At 42.0% G+C, this 21,268-nt stretch overlaps 1 protein-coding gene across 2 annotated transcripts; it reads left to right on the top strand.

Moving 5' to 3' along the window:
- The first annotated feature begins 1,555 nt into the window (after positions 1-1,555).
- LOC148363211 (troponin T, fast skeletal muscle isoforms-like) lies at positions 1,556-18,050 on the top strand. 2 transcript variants are annotated; one of them, XM_088340823.1, is made up of 14 exons: positions 1,556-1,671; positions 4,178-4,218; positions 5,862-5,875; positions 8,052-8,129; positions 8,931-8,948; positions 11,675-11,693; positions 11,780-11,825; positions 11,964-12,080; positions 13,243-13,320; positions 13,397-13,510; positions 15,400-15,512; positions 15,584-15,674; positions 15,750-15,790; positions 17,852-18,050. In XM_088340823.1, exons 2-14 carry the CDS (start codon positions 4,199-4,201, stop codon positions 17,886-17,888), a joined length of 786 nt encoding a protein of 261 aa, XP_088196949.1. In that variant the 5' UTR covers positions 1,556-1,671; positions 4,178-4,198; the 3' UTR covers positions 17,889-18,050. The 2 variants fall into 2 exon arrangements, with proteins under 2 accessions (XP_088196949.1, XP_088196950.1); XM_088340824.1 differs by lacking the exons at positions 8,052-8,129; positions 8,931-8,948.
- Positions 18,051-21,268: the final 3,218 nt, after the last annotated feature.

Genomic DNA, 21,268 nt, shown 5'->3' with positions numbered 1-21,268 from the left:
CTCCAGGGGTGGTGAAAGCTGCTGGGAAAATTATGGCAACAACTCTCCCTTAGATCAGCACCTCCTACACCTCTCGCTGTCTGAGTCCACAACGTCCTGCGAGGCCAGCACCATGCTCACCTCCTCTTCCACCTGCCGCCCTCAGGGAGGAGATACCAGTCAATACAGATACAGAACATCAAGACTGGCCAACAGTCTATATAAACAGGCTGTAAGGCTATTGAACTCTGGACCAGTATATATGGCATAGTAGCTTGGAGCAAGCCCGAAGACCTGACTGGAGACTCGACCAGTATATAAATCGTATTAGCTCGAAGTCACAGTTAAGACCTGAATAGAGGCTGGACCAGTGTATAAAATAGAAGCTTGGGGGTCAGCCTGAATCAAGGCCTTAGTAGCTGGGGGTCACCCTTAAATCCTGAATTGAGGCTGGACCAGTGTACAAACTATTGTAGCTTATGGTCAGCCTGAAGATCTGAATGTGGCTTGACCAGTACGTATATAAACCATAGTAGTTTGAGGGGTCAGCCTGAAGACCTGACTTAAGGGGGGACCAGTATATAAACCATAGCAGCACGATGGTGAGCGTGAAGACCTGACTTGTGCATGGACCAGCAAAAGTACCAATCTGGTAGCAGGGTTTGTTTGAAGCTACACTGACGTCACAAAATTGTTTTCAAGTTAAAACAGGGAGGTAGGTGTTGACCCCCTAAAAAATGCACAACAACAAAATAGTCTGCTCTTTTAGTTTAAATCAAATTGCGGCTCACGCTGAGCTACATTGTGCAGCTGTCCTGCGTGTCATTCAAAACACCAGGATTGGTATCGAGCACTTGGATTAATGAGCTGATTATTCATATTTCCTCTGAAAAACGTAGGACTTGCTGCCCTCCAGAACAGATTTCTCACACCCCTTGTCTAAGTGCTTCATGAATAGGATCACTTTACCTCAGTTTTGTTGGGCCTTTCTTTTCCAGAAAACAAACAGAATATGAGAACATTTGTGCTGCTCTTCAAAACTCTAGATCTCTTTTTAGATACTGGTTCTACAATTCAGGTTTGAAATGGACTTTTTTAGGGTAAGACATCAGCCAAAGGGTTAAGAAATGCATGTCCATGGACATCCTCGTAAAAAGTACAGGGTGTGGTTCAGTGCCATGTTACTCAAAAGTGGTGGTCTGGGGTTTACGTTTGACTCACTTGTGTGACTGCAGCCCCCCCAAGTGGAAAACAGCAGAAAAACAACAGAAGGAATTCAACTTTGAGAGAGAGAGAGTATCTTTAGGACGCAGAACCACATTGTCCTCCCTCATATTTTTTCCTACGGATGTCGATATGTCTGCCTCATGGCGAGTTCCCAGAATAACCAAAAGACTATGCTGTGCGCTGGTTCGAGTCCAAACTTGATCCACGGTCTCCTCCTCTCCACCTTGGTGCCGGCCTCTCCTTATGGAGGACCTTGAGAAAGGAGGAGGGGTCATAAAGGTGGTGTGGCCAAGAAGGGTCTCGCCCCTGCCCAGTTTCTTAGCCAATGAGAAGGCCTGGAGTATCCAGTGTCACTATAACAGCAGAACATGATCAGAGCGGCAGGTTTGCAAGACCTGACAGCCGCTCTGTGCCAGCGGGGACCTCCAAGCTTCACACTTCTTGCTCCTGCTCTTCTTAGCTCAGGTAAGAAAATCTAAAACTGTCCTAATTCTAATCTTGGTCTAAAAATCCACTAGTCCAAAAATCCAATGATTCCAAAAAAGTGTCGTTTGATTATCAAAAGACACAATATCAAAAGTCACATGTCAAGTACGCTTGTCTGAAAAGGTTTGTGGTCGGAGTCCCAAAGGCCTGATTCTGGCCCTGGCAGCCGTAGTTCTGTTTGTGTCAAACGCAAGCCAGAGCGAGAGCGTGGTTACAACACTGTCAAAAAGTCCTTCTAAGTTTTGGAACCACTATTGCCACAAAGGATGGAGGGTCAAATCACTCGCCTTGCGCTGAAAGGGTCTGTTTACATAAGAGGGTCACCAATCAAGTCTGACAGTTCGGATTTGGGCTTCAATATCTTTGGAGAGAGTTGATGCAAATGATCCATTCATCGATAAGAAAGACTAATCCATCTAGTCATTTGAGTATGTTACAGACTATCCGATAAATTTCTAGGAAGTGTAGGAAGGTGAAACCTTGCCACAGTTTACCTTTTGAAACTGTTAGCCTTGATTTCACTCATTGGCTAGTTTACCCGCTGGTAAAAGAACCTGGTTATTACCTTTCTGAAACTGAAATTCTGTAGACATATAATCTCGAGGTTCTGTCAAGTAGTCCACAGTCATTCAAGTCCTCTTGAGTTCTACTCTAACCACTCACCTAGAAGTGCAAGGATTGGAGGGTCCGTTCACATCAGAGGGTCACAAGTCAAACCACTCGCTTTGTGTTGGGGTTTATTCACATAAAGGGTCACCAATCCTGTCCCACACTTGGTCCTGTGATGATTGGTGCAAATGATCCTTCCCTTTGTTCATAAAAAACTGATCCATCTAGAAGATTTCAGGTGTGTTTATGTAACTGACTGTCCAAGAAGTTGCTGACCTTCATAGGTAGGAAGACCAGGCAAGTAAAAACCTACCACAGTTTACCTTTAGCAACTGTTAGCCTTGTTCCCACTTAGGAGTTTGTTTACATGTTGATCGAGTAGAAAAACTTGTGTCAAGTTTTGGCTTCCTTGCTCAAATTTCACTGACATCTAATCTCAAAGTACTGTTTAGTCAAAATCAAGTCTTTTTGAGTTTAGTCAAACCCATCGCCTTGTGCTGCAAGATTTACATGAAAGGGTCACCAAGGCAAGTAAAATCCCTCACAGTTTACACTTAGCAACTGTTAGCCTTGTTTCTACTCAGGAGTTTATTTATCTGTTGGGTGAGTAGAAGTATCTGTGGCAAAGCTTTGTCTTTCTGGACCTGAAATTTTACTGACTCTAATTTCGTGGTTCTGGCAGAACTTCCTTTGTTAGAGTCAGCCAACTGAAAGCTTCATGAAACCATTACAATATATCCATTTGAAGTTCAGGGTTTATCTCACCCATAGCCCAACCCTTACTTTGTTATACGCCTTAATTCGTTGGCCGGGGCTCAACCTAATAAGTAGTGTCATACCCTCAGCATCGGGGTTTGAAAACCATTGTCTTCCCCAAAGAATTTATTTGCGTCTTGGGGGATCAACAGCAAATGGTTTTGACGGTGTGGTTTTCTGGGCCAGTCGGTAGCATCTATTTGCGGGCGTGGCAGGGCGCCACATGGCGGCAGGATCAACACATTAGCACCAAGACGGACGTCAAAAGAAAGGACAGTCACGTCATCGGCGTCCAAGAGGCGGGGCCCGGGCGACCTTTTACCATTCTAGGTTTCTCCTCAAAGGCCAAGTCAGCAGGGCAGGCCCGATGTGATTGAAGGAAACCAACAGGAGTCCGCAAAAGGAGACAGCAGGTGGAAGAAGGCGGCCTCCACCAAGGAAGCAACCGGATCCCGGCACGGCGTTCCGGGTAACCTGAGAACGGGCGGGCAGCTGCTATTCGGAAATAGACAAGGGAAAGCGATAATCGGAATAATGCGCCCCTAAGCTCTTGTGCTCATCACTCACATGTAGCATTTTCGCTATGCTAAGCTACTCCAATCCATTTCATTAATTTGATGATTTATTGCTCAAAGGTTTGAAAGTACCAGGATGCTTATTGGAGCACCCTAATGACATGATGGTTTGGATTGAGGTGCTTTGGAACAATCCAGAACATGCACCTAGGGTACCCTAGGATCCTATTTGATGACCGCCCAATAATGATGGCTTCTTCTAGAATGGGATCAGTCAATGGGATCTTCCCATCATTCCAGGCTAGTCGATGATAGAAGTTGGAAACTGTTTTGTTTCCTGTCACTTGTTGTTGAACAGTTTTGCATCCTACGTCTAATTTTAACCTGTTGACAATTTTTGCAAACACGGAACTTTTGCCATCCGACACCAGAGAACGTCTTGCCCGTTTTAAAAGCAAGTGTGGGGCAGGGTTTGTTGGGGTTATTTTGAAGCGGTCTTATAAAAAGCGGGTTCACAGAGAGTCAAGACGTCTCCTGGAAGTTGGACGAAAATTGATCCCGTTTAGGTGTTGCTGTTGACGTCTATTTTGTTGTTTGCCTCGCAGGTTGTAACGTCCACTTTCGACATGTCTGACAATGAAGAATAGTAAGTATAACAGATTTAATTTTCTTCATGTCGTTTTGTTTTGTGTCTTCCTCTTATTGTGTCTGTCCTTGTCTCTCCCTGTAGTTGCCATTGTCTTCATTTTGGTTCTTGTCTGGTATATTCCTACTACTCAGTTTGAATCTCCATTCCTTTCCTGGTGTCCCTTTTTGTCTTCCCTATTGTGTCTCTTATCCTGTCTCTCCATTTTTGTTCGGTTTTGACCCCGTGTTCTTTAATGATTTCCAATTCTCTTTTTTTTTTCAACTTTTCTTACCTTGTGCTAGTATTGGTTAAATTGTCTTGGTCTCTATTTTTATTCTTTTATTTTTTTTATCTATTCTACCCCTTTTTGTCCTCTTTCATATGTCAACTGTCCCCTTGTCTCAGATGTTACCCTCTACTTATATCATGTTTTTTTCCATGCTCATTTAGTTTGCCATTCGGGTCCTCTGTTCTTCTCTTTTGTCTTCATCATTTGTCCCCGTTTCCTCCGTGCCTTCTTTTCTCGTCTTCCTCTCTTTGTGTCCTTCTTGACTCTCTTTGTGGTCCTAAATATTTTTTCATTCTAATTTTCTTACTTTTCTCAACTTGTGCCAGTTTTGGTCTTTTCTCTGTCCCCATTTATCTCCTGTCCTTTCTTGTCCTCTATTTCATTCATATAGTGTGAACCACTTTTTTGTTTATCATTTTATTTTGTGCAGCACGGCAGTGCAGTGGTTAGCGTACGTGCAGCACAGTTCTGAGGTCATGAGATCAAACCTTCCTGTGTGGAGTTTGCGCTTTCTCCCGTGCTTGCGTATGTTTCCTCCGGGCACTCCGGTTTCCTCCCACATTCCAAAAACATGCATGTTAGGTTAATTGGCTGGTCCAAATTGTCCCTAGGTGTGAATGAGCGGGTGAGTGGTCTCTCTCTGTGTCCCCTGCCCACTGCCCGAAGATAGCTGGGATGGGCTCCAGCACCCCCGTGACCCTACTGATGGACTTTTGTTTGGTAACATGTCCTCTTTGACCAATCCTCTTTTGTCTTGTTTTGTTCTGTTCCGTCTCCTCTCCTGGTCAACTTTGTTCTGTGTCCTGTATTCCTTCCCAGTCTACTTTTTGTCTTCATCTTGTTTCCCTTTGTGTCATCTTAGTGTCCTCGTAACTCATCTCCAGTTTTCACATCCTTTTGACCCTTTCTGTTTTTTGTAATGCTTTTCGATCAATTTTTACTTTTCCTGCCTTGTGTCAGTTTTCGTCCTTTTTGTCTTTGTCCTTGTCTTCCCTGCCTTTGTCTCCCTTAGTCTCTTGGTTTCTCTTTTCCTCCATCTTGTCCCCTTGTTATGTATCAGATGATGTCCACTAATTGTATCATTTTTAGTGTCATGTAATTTTCCCTTGCTCGTTCATTCTTCTTTTGTTTTAGGTTGACCTATTTTGTTCCATTTCCTCTCTTGGTCTCATCTGCGTCTTCGCCCTCTGCGTCTTCCATTCCTTTCCTCATCTGTTTTTTTTAAATTTCTGATTTTGTCACATTTTTGTCTCTTTCTTGCCTGTCCACCATATCTATCACTCCTGTTACTGTTACCCTGTTTTCCTGTCTCTTGTTTTTTTGTGGTCTTTGTTCTTGTCATTCATTGTTATTTCTGATCTTGTGTTCCCAGCGATCAGACGGAGGGTAAGTAGCGTCAACTATCATCTCCTAATTGTTTTCTTCCACGATTGGAACCCCTCCAAAATAGTTGTCCCAGTCCTTAATGGTCCTGTCTAGTGGTCTGGCTTGACTTGCCGGCTCCCAGGAACTCGTCTGCCCTGAATGCCGATGGCGATGGCGACGAGAAATTGAGCTTTAGCTGCCGCCGCCATAGGCATCTAGGCATGGCATGGACCTCATCGGTGTCACCCCAGCTTTCCGTTGCGGGTGCATGTATGCTTTTTTTTTTTTTGTAAATATCCTTCTCCTCCTTCTCTTTTTCGGCCCGTCATGAAGATTACGATGGTAAGAGCCTGTCGCTAATCCTGTCGCTAATACCCCACAAATTAACCACCACTGGCACGTAATCAAAACCCTTAACAGCCTGGGAACCTTCTCGTTCCACGTCGCTTTCCGTCACTCAACTAAATTTGCTGTTTGTCTTAGAGTGGTTCTCAAAATAGGGTTCGCTGCTGTTCTGAGACAAAAACATCCACATTGTCAGGATCTTGCACATCATTTTGTCCTGGAGGAGCCAACTAGGGGAGTGGCTAGAGAACGCTCTCCTGCACCTAATCAGTCCCTATATCTGCAGTTAATCATATCTGCTCTTTACACTGACTCTATCAATAGAGTAGACTCTACCAATAGTAACAAAAGAGTAGACTATACCAATAAAATAGATTCTACTGATAGAAAACAATAGAGTAGACTCTACCATCTTCATATTGACTCTACCAAGAGAATAGACTATACTATTAAAGTAGACTCCACCAATGAAGTAAGTTCTACCACCAGAGTACAATCTACCAGTAGACAACCATACAGTCGACGGTGTTTTTATTGAATGGGGCGTGTTGGGAATTAATTATCAAAATGTACCGTTTACCAAATTGTTCGAATTAGTTATCTGATTCCATAAACCAAACACAACCTACATTCACCCAACAATCATGCACGCTCGTTTCTTGAGAGAAAAATGAACAGGAAAGCCGACATTTTCACACGGGGGCGGATTTATTTTCCTGAACAGAAGAACTAAGTGTATTCTATCGAAGACGGCCGAAGTGACGTCTTCTTCTGAAGTCCTTTAGCTTTCTCTTATTGGCCATTTTCTCCCCACATAATGGTGTGCCGGCTCCTCCCATGTGCGTGCCAAGGATCCCCCTGGGCTTCCCAATCTCATCCACGAGCGCCTTGATGTCTGGCTTCCCAAAACAAAGCCGGGTCGCTTTGTGTCAACAACGTCTGGGTGTGCTGATGTGCTATCAGCAGTATGTCCTGTCCTGTAAACAACATCTTCCACCACTTATGCCTGCCCTGAACTTTCACCGCTCATTGAATAAAGTCAGTAAATATCTATTGCATTAGTCAACCGTATAAAATCCCTTATAGTCAAAATCCTTTAGGCGGCATTGGCTCAGTAGGTTAAGCGCTCGTCTTGGGATCAAGAGGTCGCAGGTTCGATTCCCGGCTCCTCGTGTTATATGTCGAAGTGTCCTTGGGCAAGACACTGACTCTCTAATGCCCCCGATAGCAGGTAGTTGCCTTACATGGCTGACACTGCTATCGGTTAGTGTGTAAACGCACTATATAAATACATTTACATTTACATTGAATCCACCAATAGAATAAACTCTACCAATAAAATAAACTAAAGTAGAGTCTACCAGGAGAGTAAACTCTACCGATAGAGTAGACTCTACATATAGAGTAGACTCTACCAACAGGATAGACTCTAATAATAGAGTAGATCTACCAATAGATTAAACTGTACCAAAAGAGTAAACTCTACTAAAAGATTCTATCAATAGAGTAGACTCTGCCGATAGATAACCATAGAGTTGACTAAAAAAAAAAAGGGAAAAAAAACGGACTGCAGGTGTGGGGAATGATCAGGAGCAGATGGTCGCCTTGCAGCCACCCCCCACCAGGTTTCCACCTACAAGGTAAAAACTGTTGGCAAAATTCTGACACACACCATTCAATATTCCCATAAATTTGTTGATAAGGCTCGACTTGAAATTAAATTATGATACAATCACAATACTGCCTGTAGACAGGTTGAAATTTTTCAGAGCATTGGCCAACTTTGAGAATCAAGCCCGGCGTTAAACTTCGATCTCTTTGCCCCCATTAACTGCATGCGGTGTGATCATAGAGGAGGCGGTAGACGAGGAAGAAGCAGAAGCCCAGGTAGAGGAAGAAGCCGAGGTAGAGGAAGAAGAAGAACCTGAAGGTACGTAGGATGGACGGGGAGACAGTTCTATCATCCTTTACGAGGTGCGCTCCAGTCTGGACAAAGTTGAAAACTCTTGATCCACTTCACTTGCACAAACAACTGTAGTTATAACTCATTTTCATTCCTTGTTGTACAGTAAAGACCCTTTAATTTGTTGGATTTAAGCTAACGACCATGAAACCATTCTATTAGCACGTAAAAGGATGCAACACTCTTTAAAGTTTCTTTTCTCTGAAAAAGGAATTCAGTGTGCTATGTCTTTACTGTTGCGATCTGATGAAAATGACCCAAGTTTTTAGAACATTGATCTTTTTTTTTGGTGTGTGGTTTGAAATCTGCTAGCCAGTAATAAAAGGTTTGGATTTGCTAGCATATATGAGCAAATAATCCAAGAAGACCATTGGTCTAGCTAATGTTTGCTTATGTCTCTAAGTATTTGAGGCAAACACAGATGGCGGTAACGCAAGTGAACCAGTGAATTTTATCCCACTTTTAGCGTTATCATACATGCTAAATGCTTCTCATTGTGTCCGCCATCTGACGACGATAATCATTAGCTTCTTTTAAGGGCACATGTTAGTAATCAGACCAGCTAATACTGCTAGCCATGACCGGCGCTCTAAGCACGCTAACGGCGCTAGTCGCTGCATGGATGATTGGACTTCAATCATCCATCAAAAAGTAATCTCTTCAATTCTTACGCATTTAGCCTGTGGATCTTTTGCCGTGCAGCAAGCAACGACGCTAACGCTTTGATTTTTTTATTCTGCTTTTATTTTGGACGTGTGCTGCATGCAGAGGAGGCAGAAGAGGAAGGTACGTTCTTTTCACAATAAAACTCTTGGCTTTTTCCTTATAAATGTTGGAGATCCGCAAATGCTTTTAAAGACTGTGCTAAAGTGCTAGCAAAGCGAAAATAAGGGTGAAAGAATCCAAGGGGCTATGGACTCGCCGCCCACTGCATGGCATGAAGCAGCCGGCCAACAGGAGATTACCCTTGTGATCACGTGACCTTGAGAAGACCAAAAAGAAGGACAGGGCTCTTTTAGTTAGCTGTTAGCGACACCGAAGAGAAAAATTGTTCGGTATACAGTGAAACCTTGCCATACAAGGACCATACATAATTCTTAGATGAATTCTATGAACTGTTGAGTTTCAACCTCAAATGTGAAGGTGTTACCGTCTACTACAGTTATTTCTGACCATTATTTAGTTACCTTTGAGGTGCCGGCTAAATGTTGCATTCAAGAAACTAAAGGATTTAGCGGACGCAATATAAGCACTGGCATAGTTTCTGAGCTCTTTGATCTTCTTTTAGGAGTAGTTGCATCGTTTCCTTTACATAAGGCTATATTAACTCACTCATGAATGACTTTAATGCTACCCTGGCTAGTGTCCTGGATTCAGTAGCGCCCCTACGGCTTAAATCACGACCTAAAAGACGCACCCCTTGGTTTACTGAATAACTAGATCGCTTAAATAAGACTACAGCATAATCAGCCTATTTTTCGAAGGTGATTGCAGCACAAAAGAATAACCCCAAAATCCTTTTCTACACTGTCGCATCGCTAACGGGGCAACAGATTATTCCAGATAGTTCTACCCATTCAGACTTTATGGTCTTTAATAAGAAGATTTAATGCATACAGGAAGAAATTTCTAAAGACAATGACTTATTAAAGGTCTGACATCTATAGATGCGTGACATGGTGGCTGTCCAGGGACTTTTTCCAGATTTAGTTATCTGTCACTTGATAATCTTAAACAGGTGGTGAATACGGCCAAACCGACTAAATGCCTGTTTTGAGACTCTTTGTGATTAAGGGCAATACAAATAAAAATGACTTGACAAGCACCTATTTCAAAATGATTGAACAAGAACACTGGTGTGTATTTAGCAGGGTTGGGTAGGGTTACTTTAACTTGATTACTTTCAATTACTTTTGGATTACTCCAATACCAAATATGCTAATAAAAGACAAAAGAAACTAAATATGAATAAAATTACTAAATTTTGTAACGGAATACATGGAACGGCAAAAATGATGTTGGCAAGCTGTTTGGATTTCTTTTCATTTTGTTTCTGTCGCATTTTATGTTAGTTTTGCCAGAGATCAAAGAGATCAAAGCCAGGAGAGAAAGCTTACCATGTGTTGTGAGTCATAATTTTATTCATATTTAGATTATTTTGTCTTTTATTAGCATCTTTGGTATTGGAGTAATCCAAAAGTAATTGAAAGTAATCAAGTTAAAGTAACCCTACCCAACCCTGGTATTTAGCTACATCAGCTGACCCTACTTCCCTATGAAAGATTTACAGGCGATTTTGACTGAGTGACACAAGGCTAACAAGAAAGTAAAAGTAGACCCCCAGGATACGTTATTTATCTGTCCTGAGCTAAGGATCGCACAGTGAGATTACTGTATCGTGGATAGAAGAGGTAAATAGATACCTATGCTAGTTAGCTACCACGTTCTGAACCCATCTTTGGTTTGACGTGACTTGAGTTGGTGCAGTGGAGTTCATAGGCGGATGCAAAGGAAGACCGGACATCAGATTAAAGTTAAAACATTAAACCTTCCACTTTTGAGGTTGGTTGCTCCTTTTGAATTATACGCCTGATCGTCGATTGGTTACGGCCATATTCCTTAGCGAGCTTTGTGTGTCTTCTTTGTATTTCTGATAATCGGAAGCTTCATTCCCATAATAATCATGTTTTTTTGCTTCTCCATTTTGTATCATGTGCCATACTTCGACCTATTGCGAATAAATACAGTACAAAAAATGCAATATTGCTCACAAGATTCTGAAGTGAATAAGGGGATGAAGGCATTGCGGGAGGTAGTTCAGCCAATAGTACTTCTGTATTTTCATGATGCTGTAAACCGAATACATAGCAGTCCAGAATTTTACATGTCCGCATTGAATAGCAGACAGGCATAATCGAGTTTACATTTTGAAAGTTTACGCGCATGCAAAATAATTGGTTGTTGACATTGTATAGTGGAAAAAATGCCGTAACGCAGGGCAAAAACATCTGATTTCATTTGTAAGGCGAGGTCTTTGTATCTCGAGGGTCTACTGTATTTTCTATTCCAGAGTTAAATTAACAACTTATTTTGTTACTACCATGTTAAATATTGGAAGTACGGATAAATACGCTCAGTCAATCTCTAAAATAATCTTTATACCAGAAAATAACAATGGCCTGGTGAGCTATTTTTAGAAGAGGTCCACAGGCAACACAGATTTCCTCAAGGGGCACCACGTTGAAGACCCCTCGTCTATTGAAATGCTCCAGAATGATAAATTGTTGCCCTCTCAAATTTCGTACTTAAATATAGGCAAGGTTTCACTGTAACCATCTTTTGATATGAATCTTTTGTTTTTCGTATCTTAATATGTTTGCTCCGTTTGGATTGAGACTCTACTCACCTCTTAATCATTTTTTACGCTTGAGAGATCCGTTTGGTTTCTAACAGCAATTAATTTACTTGTTCCTCCCCCTTCTCATCCGCCGCCATCTTGGTTTGATCTGCAGAGGAGAAGCCAAAGTTCAAGTAAGTCACTCCATCGGGGGATATCCTCACTTCAGGTTTTTTTCTGCCTAAAAATCACGAGAATGAATGTTGTGGTTCCGTCTTAGGATGAGCGCTCCCAAGATCCCCGACGGGGAGAAAGTCGACTTTGACGTAAGTGGCCGACGTAGGTTAGCGCTAGCAAGACGTGTTTGTTGCTAAAATCACCCAGAAAAGATTTTGGGAGTCATTGCAGCATCAAAATAGGCAGGGTAGTGGGCGGAGCTTTCATGGTGTTCTGGACTCCTACAGGATATCCAGAAAAAGCGTCAGAACAAAGATCTGGTGGAGCTGCAGGGCCTGATCGACGCCCACTTCGAGCACCGCAAAAAGGAGGAGGAGGAGCTCATCGCCCTTAAGGACAGGATTGTGAGTGTGCTGAGAACTGAGTTCACATGCTCTATATCCCCGGGATACGACAATCTGTTCTGAGGTCGGGATCGTAAAGTGAAGTTGCCATATAGTCGGGAAAAGGAGGTTTCGCTAATTAACTCAGAAACCTGGGAAACACAGTTGGTAGAGTGGAGTTAGTGGGTGGATGCAGAGGGGGGAGGTTAAATTTTATGTTATTTACGGGGATTTTAATGTCCTTATAAGATTTTATTGCTCAATCGCCTCCATATAATAGTACTAATGAGAGTGCCTTATTAATAGTCTTTTTAATTATTTTAGGCTTCGTTTTGTTAGGATTTAAATATTAAAATGTATTGCTTACCAAATTGTTCTAATTAGTTATCTGACTCCATTAACCAAACACAACCTACATTTACCCAACAATGCACGCTCGTTTCTTGATGGAAAAGATGAACAAGAAAAGCTGACATTTTCACATGAAGGCAGTTTTAATTTCTTGAACAATTTAACTAAGTGAACTCCAACCAAAATCGGCCGAATTAGTCGAATTAGTGTCGCTCGAGTCTCTGTGTAGCCTTCTCTGGAGTCCTCTAGCTTTTTTCCTCTCGGCTCACGTCTCCCCGCAAGATGGCGTCTCGACTCCTCCCATGGGCGTGCCAAGGAAGCCTACCCGGGGCGTCGCGATGTCTGGAAAACTCAAAACAACACCGAGCGTTTCTAAGTCATCAGGGCCTTGTTCTCAAAACAGCGCCTGCCGTCCTCCGTCAGAGTCCTGTTATCAAAATTCCCTAGTCAAAATATTCTGCATTTAACTATAGCCTACTCGGTGAAAATCTTCATTGCACTCAATAAATGTAACTTGTATTCAATCGTATAAAATCCTTTATATAGTCAAATGTATAAAATCCTTCAGTTTCCATAGTTATCATGTTATTTTATTCCTTTATTTAGCATCACGGGAGCCTTAAGACCCATATTGAAAAAATGCTATGCAAAAAATACAGTAATTCTTTAAAAAGTACATAAGAAACTAAACTGAATGAAAGAACAGAAAGGCATCGTGGGAGGTGGTTCAGCCAACAGCATATCAGCGATTGATATGCCGTGAAACAAACCATGGGGGCAAAAAAAAAAAGTGAAGGCGGGTTGACACTCGTGCTGCTGTCATTTTCTTCAGGAGAAGCGTCGCACGGAGAGGGCCGAGCAGCAGAGGATCCGTGCCGAGAAGGACAAGGAACGAATGGCCAGACGCGAGGTCAGGGGACCGTCCTTCGCCCCTAACCCCGCCCACGCGTTGACCACGCCCCATCACCAATCCCTTGTGCGTGCAGGAGGAGCGTCGCATCAAGGAGGAGGGGGAAGCCAAGAAGAGGGCTGAAGAGGAAGCCAAGAAGAAGTCGGCTCTGACTAACATGGGATCCAACTATGGCAGCCATCTACAGAGGGTAGGCGTGCCCGTGGACCGTTACCGCGGCAACGCAACATCACATTTAACGAAATGATGGCCCTCAAATATCGCCACGGGGACCGAGAGGAACAATTGGAGAATAACGAATGATGGTCTATGAGCTTGTAGTCTGTTGCAGTTGGATGGGTAAATGGAGAGATAGGTAGATGGAGAGACGGATGGATGAAGTGATGGATGGATGGATGGATGGAGGGATGGATGGACAAACGGATTGAATGATGGATGGAGTAATGAAAGAATAGATGGTGTGATGGATGGATACCTAAAGTAGATGGAGAGATCGGACTGATGGATGGATGATTGAATCGTGGATGGAGTGATGAATGAATGGACGGAGTGATGGATGGATACCTAAAGTAGACTGATGGATGGATGAGTGAATCTGTCAAGAACCGGGACAGGATCAGGACCCAAATGCATGACGTTTCTCACACAAGCCTTTTATTTTACGGGAAATGGGGAGTCATGCATGTTAGGCAGGCGGTCTGGCGTGAAAGGAAGGGAAGCCAGAGACCGACGAGACCAATTCCAATTGCCCGAGTTGATATCGGACAGATGGGGTCGATGCCGGACAGGAAGGGACAGACAGGATAGATAATGAAACAGGATATTGAATTTAAACAGGACAAACTAGACGGGATCAAAAACTGGAGAGAATACTAAACAGGACAAAAATAGATGGGAACGGAACTGGAAACTGATATTAAACAGAACAAGAATAAACGGGAACGATACCGGACAGGAAATACCAGGTCCGAGTCAAAACCCACGTTTTGCGGTGCAGAGGTTTGTTGATGGACTGACAAAGGAAGAGAGAGAACACTGAGCTTAAATAGACGGAAAGCCAATCTGTCAATGAGCCGCAGCTGGCGCCACACAGGCGGGGCCAATTGGGCGCCATGGCAACCGTGACAAAATCGTGGATGGATGGAGTGATAAATGATAGAGTAAAGGATAAATTATATAGGGGTGAATGGAGTGAGGGATGGATAGATGGGATGGATGAGTGATGGATGAATTGATGAATGGATGGCTAGAGTGGTGGATAGATAGATGGAATGATGGATCAATTGATTGATGGATGGATGGATGGGTGGACAGAAATATAGATGGTGTGATGATTGAGTGATAGATGGCTGGAGTAATAGATAAATGGATAGGTGGAGTGATAGATAGATGAATGCCATGATGGATTGATTGATAGATGATGGATAGAAAGATAAATGGTGTGATGATTGAGGGATGGATCGAGTGATGAATGTATGAAGCAATGGATGGATGGAGTGATGGATTGATTAAGGGATGGATGGACGAATAGATTGGACGGAGTAATGAAAGAATAGATGGTGTGATGGATGGATAACTAAAATAAATGAAAAGATTGGACTGATGGCTAGATGATTGAATCGTGGATGGATGGGGTGATGAATGAATGGATGGAGTGATGGATAAATACTATAAGGGTGAATGGAGTGAGGGATGGATAGATGGGATGGATGAGTGATGGATGAATGGATGGATGGATAGAGTGGTGTATAGATGGATGGAATGATGGATCAATTGATCGCTGGATAGACGGATGGATGGATGGCCGGATAGAAATATAGATGTTGTGATGATTGAGAGATGGATCGAGTGATAAATTTAGGAAGTGAAAGATGGATGGATAGATAGATAGATGGATGAATGGGTGGAGTGATTGATGTGCGGACGGACGAAAAGACAGACGGAGGGAGAGAGATAGTATGATGATTGTGTGATGGATAGATGGAGTGATGTATAAATGTAGTGATGAATGGATGAAGCTTTCATATACATGAAGACCTCTCAGGTAAACAACTGTCCTTCAACTCTTCTCTCCACCAGGCGGACCAGAAGCGAGGAGGCAAGAAAGAGACGGAGAGAGAGAAGAAGAAGAAGATCCTGGCCGCCAGACGCAAGCAACTCAACATCGACCATCTCAACGAGGACAAGCTTAAGTGAGCACCTATTTCATGGAGTTCCATAAGGTTGTTCTTCCTGAAGTTCATGCCCAACTTTGGTCTTCTAGGGACAAGATCAACGAGCTCTACGATTGGATGTGCCAGCTGGAGTCAGAGAAGTTCGACCACATGGAGAGGCTGAAGAAGCAGAAGTACGAGGTAAGTCTCGCCAACCTGCAAACGCCGCCAAGCAAAATTTTTGGAGATACAAAACTCAACTTGTCTCCTTTGCAGGTCACAACCCTGCGCAAGAGAGTGGAGGAGCTCAGCAAATTGTAAGTAGCATGTCAATGCAATTATAGCACCCCTGCTGGTCAGTAGGATGTATTGCACACAATTACACACCCTGGATACGATATTGACTGATTGTCGTGGAATAATGAAGTCCGAGCATATCGACATAATGAGGACACATTTGTTTGGACAGGAAATTCCAGGCTTGTTTCTCCTGAGTTTAAATGTCAATGAAGCAATAATAATTGACTTGGTTTGGAACAGCTAGCGAAGCTGACAGGAATTTGGCTGGGTCACGGCGACTTTTGATGAGAAACATGTGGAGGATTGCAAAACGGTATTGGCTGAGATGGGTCGATTCTGAGAGGAACACTGTCAATTCTTGGAAGCATGCACTTTGAGAAAAACAGGCGCATCATCGGAAGAGGACGCACTAAGCAACATGTGATATTTCTGACGTGATGTTTTTGCTCCGGAGGGTATAATAAAACTGATTGTCTCTTAGACGAATGAGAGCGCTGTTTGAACACTGACGAATATCAATGAACGACGTCTCCCTCTCCGTCAAACTTCTCTGCTCTGTGTGTATATTTCTGGGGCGAGGCAATACGGTCCGCGCCGAATTGACTGAGTTGGGGGCGTAAGCAGAGGGGGGCAGGGATGGGCAATGCCCACCCACAGATACGCTCTGCCCACCCAAAGAAAAGTGGATGTAGGAAAAATCAAACAAAAGCAGAAAAAAAGAAAAAGGGAAAATAAAGACCAAAAAAATGAAAATAAGCGGAAAAAATAAGTAAAAAGCTAAGAAAAAAGAAACGAAGGAGAAGAAAAACAAAAAAAGAAAAATGCTGGAAAAAAAAAAAGAAAAACATTAGTAACCTAGTTTGAAATATTTACATATCTAATACAAACAGTTTAACCTTTTATATAGACCACAAGTTTAAATTAAAATAACACATAATCTATGGAGAAAATGCATATTGCCCAATCGTAAGAGGAAAAAAAATCTTCTAGAAGGGAGATGGCAGTCTATCGTTTAAAATAATGAAGCCTGCTATAGACTGCTGCTGGATGTGATGTTGGTTTTATATGAATATATATTAAGTATACACCATCTTACAAAACCCATATCATTTTCCATTATCAAACATTTTTGAAAAAGGACCAGAACAGAAACAAGACCCACTTGTGTGACGTTTACCGCATTGAAAGAGAGAAGAAGGGCTGCGCCCATGATCCTGTGTTCGCTGGGCGCAGGAAGCAAATCGCTCTCGTACTCTGATTGTGATCTGAACACGGAAATGGATCTTCCGTAGCGAGCAATGGCGTTGTCAGGGACGGAATACTGGTCGGTAGCCAGGACTGGGAGAGCAAGACGTGGTCCGGGTCGGAAACGAGTTGTAAGCCAGGACGGGAGAGTAGACTTAGTCGGGAACAAAAGAAAGCCGGGACGGGAGAGCAGACGTGAACGGGATCAAAATGGGTTGTAGCCGGAGACAAACGGGAGCAAGAACAGGACAGGCGGTGGTCAGGGCCAAAAAAGGCTTGCCTTGTATACACGGAGATTCGCAGACGGAATGACAACAGGGGTTTGATGGGACTCGGTTCAAATACTGGCAGGGAGCCAATAAGAACCTGCGGCAGTTGGTGCCAAATGAGTGGGCACAGGTGATTCACATCGGCAAAGTGAATTTCTGAATAGTGGTGGATAGAAACCTACGCTAGTTAGCTTATGTGTTTCATAACCCTGAAACCCTAGATAAAAATATTAAATAACAAAACGTTAGAAAAAAATATAAACGCAAAGGAAAAATGTCATTTTCTATGGTGTGACGTAATTTGAGCTGGTAGAGTGGAGTAGCCGGTGTATGCAGAAGGTGTAGAAGTCAACCTATCCAAACTTCCACTTCCGAAGGTCAATTCTTGCTAAAATCACCTCCTTATTTTTAATACAAAATTTATTTTGGGTTCAGAAAATTATATGTTTGGTGCATTCCTAATCCTAACACAGCTACATTGAGCTCAGCATTGATGTTTTCTTAATCATCACATGGATGGACCTGCATGCTAACTCTTCTTTTTTTTGTTTGTCCGCCTCACAGCAGCAAGAAGGGAGCTGCCGCCCGTCGCAGGAAGTAAGCGACGCCGCTGACGCCGATCCAGACAAGAAAACAATGTAGCCTGCTAGCACTAGCAGCTAGCTTGCAGCTAAAAACAGCAATAAAAAAACCTGTCTGGCCTCTTCGCTTTCTCCACTGTTTGGTTCTCATTTTGTAAATAAAGTTTCCCTCTTCAAGACTATATTTTTGAGCTGGTGTCCTTTTGCTATGCTAACGGGACGAATGCTACACTAGCACAACTAGGTATGCTAGCCAAACCGAAATATATATTGAGCTTTTTAACTCCTTAATTTAGCTTTACCTTACAAATTATATTTCGGTTTTCAAAGTTACGCATTTTAGCATGCTAATAGATAGCGCTCAAACAAAAAAGATTTAAAGTCAAAACGTTTACTGAAAAATAAACAACCTTTGGTTATTATGATTAATTATTATATTAAATATTTTCTAATTGTATTTATTTATGTATATATATATATATATATATATATATATATATATATATATATATATATATATATATATATATATGATATTATATTTAGAAAGTGGGCGTGTATGTGGGTGCGAATTATAGTGTATAAAAAGAACAATTACAAAATAATTGTAATTATATTCATCTCATCTCATCAGCCGTACCGCTTATCCTCATTAGGGTCGCGGGGGGGCTGGAGCCCCTCCCAGCCATCTCCGGGCAGTGGGCAGGGGACACCCTGAACTGGTTGCCAGCCAATCGCAGGGCACACAGGGACAGACAACTCGCTCGCTCATTCACACCTAGGGACAATTTGGACCGGCCAATCCAACTGAAATGCATGTCTTTGGAATGTGGGAGGAAACCGGAAGGCCCGGAGGAAACCCACGCAGGCACGGGGAGAACATACAAACTCCGCACAGGAAGTCCGGTAGCTGGATTTGAACCCAACAGGAGGTTCCCAAGACCTTAGAACTGTGCCGCACACGCGCTTTTGCAATTAAAAAAAATAAACGGGTTGTGCATGTGACGTCAAAACACGGATTCCTTTTGGCTGAGTGACGAAAAGCGTATTTATGCTGGAAAATGCGAAGAATTTGTAATTACAAAATTGGCCACTGAGGGCTGCTATTACGCCACTGCAAATCCTGGATCCATTTTAAACACCATTTGCTGTCATCTAAATGTCCAAAGATACATATAGTTTATAAATTCATAAATAATTTTCAGCTATCAATAATAAATAGAAATATTGCATAAAATATTTGACTTATTTTGACAGAGTGCAACACTGCATTTTAACCACTAAGAACGCTATAGCAAAATTTACATTAAAACTGGCGATTTAAACGTCGTAGTTTCTTAAAGTTGAATTCACAAAAGAAAAAAAAATCAAATTTCTTCTGTAGAGGGGGGATTTTGTAAGGTTTATTGTTCTATATTCTTTATCAATTATCCATTATCCGTTATCGGTCAAATCAAAATACGCTACAAAGACAAGGGCCGAGACACTTGCTCTCAGCCAAGAGGCCGAGTCAAGTAAAGTAGGAAACCTACCGTAACAATAAACGAAAGAGTTTTTAAAAAAATCTTTTATCTAATTAAATGCATCACAAACTTACGTAGGTATGACGTATTCATCGTAGCACTTTCGGGATTTTTGCTAGCGTTTTAAGAGACGCAAATTTTGCGCGAATTCCGTAATAAAGAAGAACAAAAATGACGAAATATCACCAAAATATCAAAGGTGTATGGTTTTAAAGCGGAACAGAGCCCGAATGATAACTACAAATGGCAAGCAAATCTCAGAGTTAACGGTACGCAAATACTACTGTTCCTTGTTGTTAGCAATACGTTGAACCCTCCACATAACACGGTTCTTTTTTCACGGTTTTTAAATGTGCAAGTTCTCTTCCATTTTAAAGGGCCTTTAAAAATCAATATTGTCGACAAAGCTTTCGGCAAACACAAAAGGACAATTATTTGTGTATTACAGTATTGTTTTTCTAAAAACACAAACTGTTTGAACTTAATGGATTTCGCCTATGACGTAACCTGGGTTAAACAAGTGTTCATTGTATTTGGTCTCTTTTATTATTTCTGATTTGAGCCCAGTAAACATCTTTTGTTTATCGAAAAGCCTCATTGTATGATATAATATACGCAATCATGAAATGGACTAAATCATTTCCTTGTGTCGAGAGCTTTTTACTTGAATTCTGTTGAAAATTTTTGGGTCCGTCAAGGGGGGCGCGGGCGTGTCCGACTTTTTTTTTTTTAACTTTCCCAGGAAAAATGCAAATGCACCTCCACTACACTAGGGCGCAGTGGTGTTCTCATTGGAGTGTTTTCAGCCTCCACACAGGGCATTAAGCACAGAGTTAAGCATATAGTATGAAGTGTAGACACGAAGTGTAGAAGACCCTCAAGTGAACCCATTGAAAATATATTCAACACGAATGTGAAGACAGGCGAAGGGAGACGGGATAAGTCATGTTAAAGTCAAGTCATATATAATCCAAAAAAGTCTTCTGAAAGCTTAGTCTGGCGCAGCACTTCACTGCGACCATGGAGGGAGACAAGCAATGTTTGGTGTGCTTGCTATGTTAAAATTGTTGGCAGTAGACAGCATGAAGCCAAATAAATTAAGCAGTCACTCAAAGACACTCCAATCTCGCTGATAAGATGCTTGAGATTTTTTTTTTCCTGGCAAAAATGTGCCAAAAGACATCGATTTGGCATGGACCGAGATGTTGCCAGCATTATTAAGCCATCTTTGTTTTATCCCCACCGAGAGGATTTCTTTTTCCCAGGGTGACAGAAAATAATTAAGAAGCGCTTGATTAGTCTGTTCATTTTCCAATTAGTTGTGCGTCTATACACATAGAGTACCCCGATGAGTGTATTATTAGTAGTTCAATACTCCAACTCTATACAACATTTTATTTATATCTGTACATTCAAGGAAACTGTGCAGGTCAGATGTATCGACATTTTGTTCTGTATACACGTGTACAAGAATGACAATAAAAGTATATCAGAATCTGAATCTGAATCTGATTGCTTGTGCGCAATATCCCTCATACGGGATATTTTGACGCCGCTAAGCACTCTAGGAATTGTAGTACATGGACAAATTAACCAGAATCATCTATATTGGTATCCATAGCAGACAAATATGTCAGCTGTCTCGAGGTGAGGCTCAAGTTATGTTAAGTAAATTACTCCCACTACCAATATTCAATATAAAAGAAGCAATTTGGGTTTTTTTCCCCACAATCTTTACACACAAAAGACAATAAAACAGAAAAACAGAACCTTGTCAAGTTTAGTATAAATAAAGCATCAAATTTATTTCAGTTTAGAGTGACACTCAAGTTTATATAAATACATTTTTGTTTCACAACAAAGAAAGCAAAAAAAAG

This window comes from Urocampus carinirostris, chromosome 7, assembly GCF_059441175.1.
Source record: "Urocampus carinirostris isolate Australia breed hairy pipefish chromosome 7, RoL_Ucar_1.0, whole genome shotgun sequence".
NCBI classification, from domain to species: domain Eukaryota; kingdom Metazoa; phylum Chordata; class Actinopteri; order Syngnathiformes; family Syngnathidae; genus Urocampus; species Urocampus carinirostris.
This window is presented reverse-complemented; position numbering and strand designations above follow the sequence as displayed.

Bases quoted from the DNA above. Each gene is read 5' to 3' on its own strand.
- LOC148363211 (XM_088340823.1), top strand. From the start codon at position 4,199: ATGTCTGACAATGAAGAATA. The intron at 12,081-13,242 runs GTGAGTGTGCTG...CATTTTCTTCAG, and splicing joins TCGCCCTTAAGGACAGGATT to GAGAAGCGTCGCACGGAGAG. The intron at 13,511-15,399 runs GTAGGCGTGCCC...TCTCTCCACCAG, and splicing joins ATGGCAGCCATCTACAGAGG to GCGGACCAGAAGCGAGGAGG.